The sequence below is a fragment of the Kryptolebias marmoratus genome, linkage group LG19 (genome assembly GCF_001649575.2).
Source record: "Kryptolebias marmoratus isolate JLee-2015 linkage group LG19, ASM164957v2, whole genome shotgun sequence".
In the NCBI taxonomy this organism is placed as follows: domain Eukaryota; kingdom Metazoa; phylum Chordata; class Actinopteri; order Cyprinodontiformes; family Rivulidae; genus Kryptolebias; species Kryptolebias marmoratus.
The window spans coordinates 1,359,055-1,360,894 of NC_051448.1; the positions used below are offsets into that span (position 1 = coordinate 1,359,055).

The 1,840-nt window shown below is 42.0% G+C and overlaps 1 protein-coding gene across 1 annotated transcript in view; it reads left to right on the plus strand.

Annotated features, from left to right (window-relative positions):
- Positions 1–6: 6 nt before the first annotated feature.
- The window catches only part of LOC112449958 (leucine-rich repeat-containing protein 4B), a 3,955-nt gene continuing 2,121 nt past the window's right edge, over positions 7–1,840 (plus strand). The window contains exons 1-3 of the mRNA XM_025002921.1: positions 7–104; positions 547–846; positions 1,715–1,835. Coding sequence (XP_024858689.1) covers positions 59–104; positions 547–846; positions 1,715–1,835 — 467 coding nt within the window. The 5' untranslated portion in view covers positions 7–58. The remainder of the gene's footprint in view (positions 105–546; positions 847–1,714; positions 1,836–1,840) is intronic.

Consider the following 1,840-nt stretch of genomic DNA (forward strand, 5'->3'; position numbering starts at 1 on the left):
TCATCTGTGCAGCAGAAGAAACTCCTGGTGTCGTTCCGCAGCTGACAGAAGGACAGAAATGGCCGTACTGGAGTTCATTCTGATTGTTCTGCTGCAGTTTGAAGGTAAACATCTGTTTGGGTTCAAATGTTGAAGGTTAGAAGTTTCTGAGCTCTGATCAACATGTAAAAATGAAGACATGTTTGTTGAAACAGCTACGACAGGAATGTGTTGGTTAAGTTTGGACAGATTGTCTGATTCCATCAGGAGGAAAACAAAAAGTGGCTCCAGGTCATTTTTAGGCTCTCAGGAAACTGAAGTTTGGCTTCAGGGAACAGAAACAAACTGTTAAAGGGTGGATTTATTAAACCACAGCAGACAGGTTGAAGAGCTTCTCAGCAGGAAATACAGAAAACTAAAGAAAGTAAAAAGGAGGAAATATTTGATATATTATGGTTTGTCGACACATTCCTCTGCTGTGATTTTAAATCTTCAGGACTTTGATGATTTTTGTTTTATTTTGTTTTGATGTCAAACTTTTCTCTGCTTGTGTTTTTTCTGCTGCAGGAGTCAGTGGAGGACGACTCTATCACAGAGTTGGAGATGATGCTGTTCTGCCTTGTTCCTCTGGTGGCTCTTTATCTTCGTGCTCAGGACTTGGCTGGTTCTACATCAGAGACGATGACTCTCGTTGGGTGGTTCAGAATGGAATCGTTCTTCCGATTTCACCTCAAGCTGCCAGGCTGAGTCTGAGCAGAAACTGCTCTCTGATCATCAACAACATCACAGCTGAGGATGCTGGACGTTACACCTGTCGGCTCGGGGGGAGCAGATCCAACACAGATGAGTATCTAAATGTCCTGAGCAGTGAGTATTTTGACTCCTAAGACACTTTGACAGTCAGACTCAGTTGTTCTTAATAACTCTGTGTGAAACACTGACGTTCCTGCATGGAGGAGTTGTTTCTATCATCAATGAAGATTTTTTTTTTCAGTTTGTCATAGTTTTGGTGTTTATTTGATTGTTTAGCTTTGTTTGTCTTTACGTTTGGTTGTCTTTTTGGTTTTCTGTGTCCATGTCTTGTCACTTTCACCTCCCCAGTAGTTTTCCGGTTCATGCCTGCCACGCCCACTTCATCTGTTCCTTGTTGTGTCACAGCTGCAGTGCAGTCAATCTTCATCTCTCCCTCAGTCTTTTAAAACCGGTCTCTGTTCACCACTCTGCACTCGGTCATTCCTCTCGTTCATGCCATGCTCGTTGTCTTCCTCTTGTTACCTCCCTCCATGCCACGTTTGTTTTTGCTTTTACTTTGCCTCGCTTCGTCTTGTTTAGACTTTGTTTTTGTTGTTCTTTGCTGCCACGCCCGCCTTTTGTTTTGTTATATTTTACTTTAATAAATTAGTTTTATTTTCACGATGAGTCTGCGTTCTGGGTTCGCCTCTGTCTCCCCCCTTCCTGACTCAGTTACCTGAATGTCTTTGAATGGTCCTTAACATGAGGGAGCCGAGTGCAGACGGGACTTTAGATTTAGATGTCTGCTTTCAGGAAATGAAAGAAGCATTTGTCATTATTTATTTGTCAGATGGAGAGATTTCCTGATTGTTTTCTAATTAATGTCAGCTCAGAGCTGTAATGTTTCCACAGAACAATCACAAAGTAAAAGTGAGACAAAGAAAGAAACACAAGATGAGTTATTTTGTCTGTTTAACATCAGTTGTTTCTTGTTTTCCTTCAGTTTCTCCATCAGATGTTGGTCCAACAGAGGATGGAGACGTTACATTACACTGTTCTCTGAGGAGATACGTCTCTTATTGTCCAGAGAACAGCCTCCTCTGGGTGGATGAGACAGGAACTCAGCTGA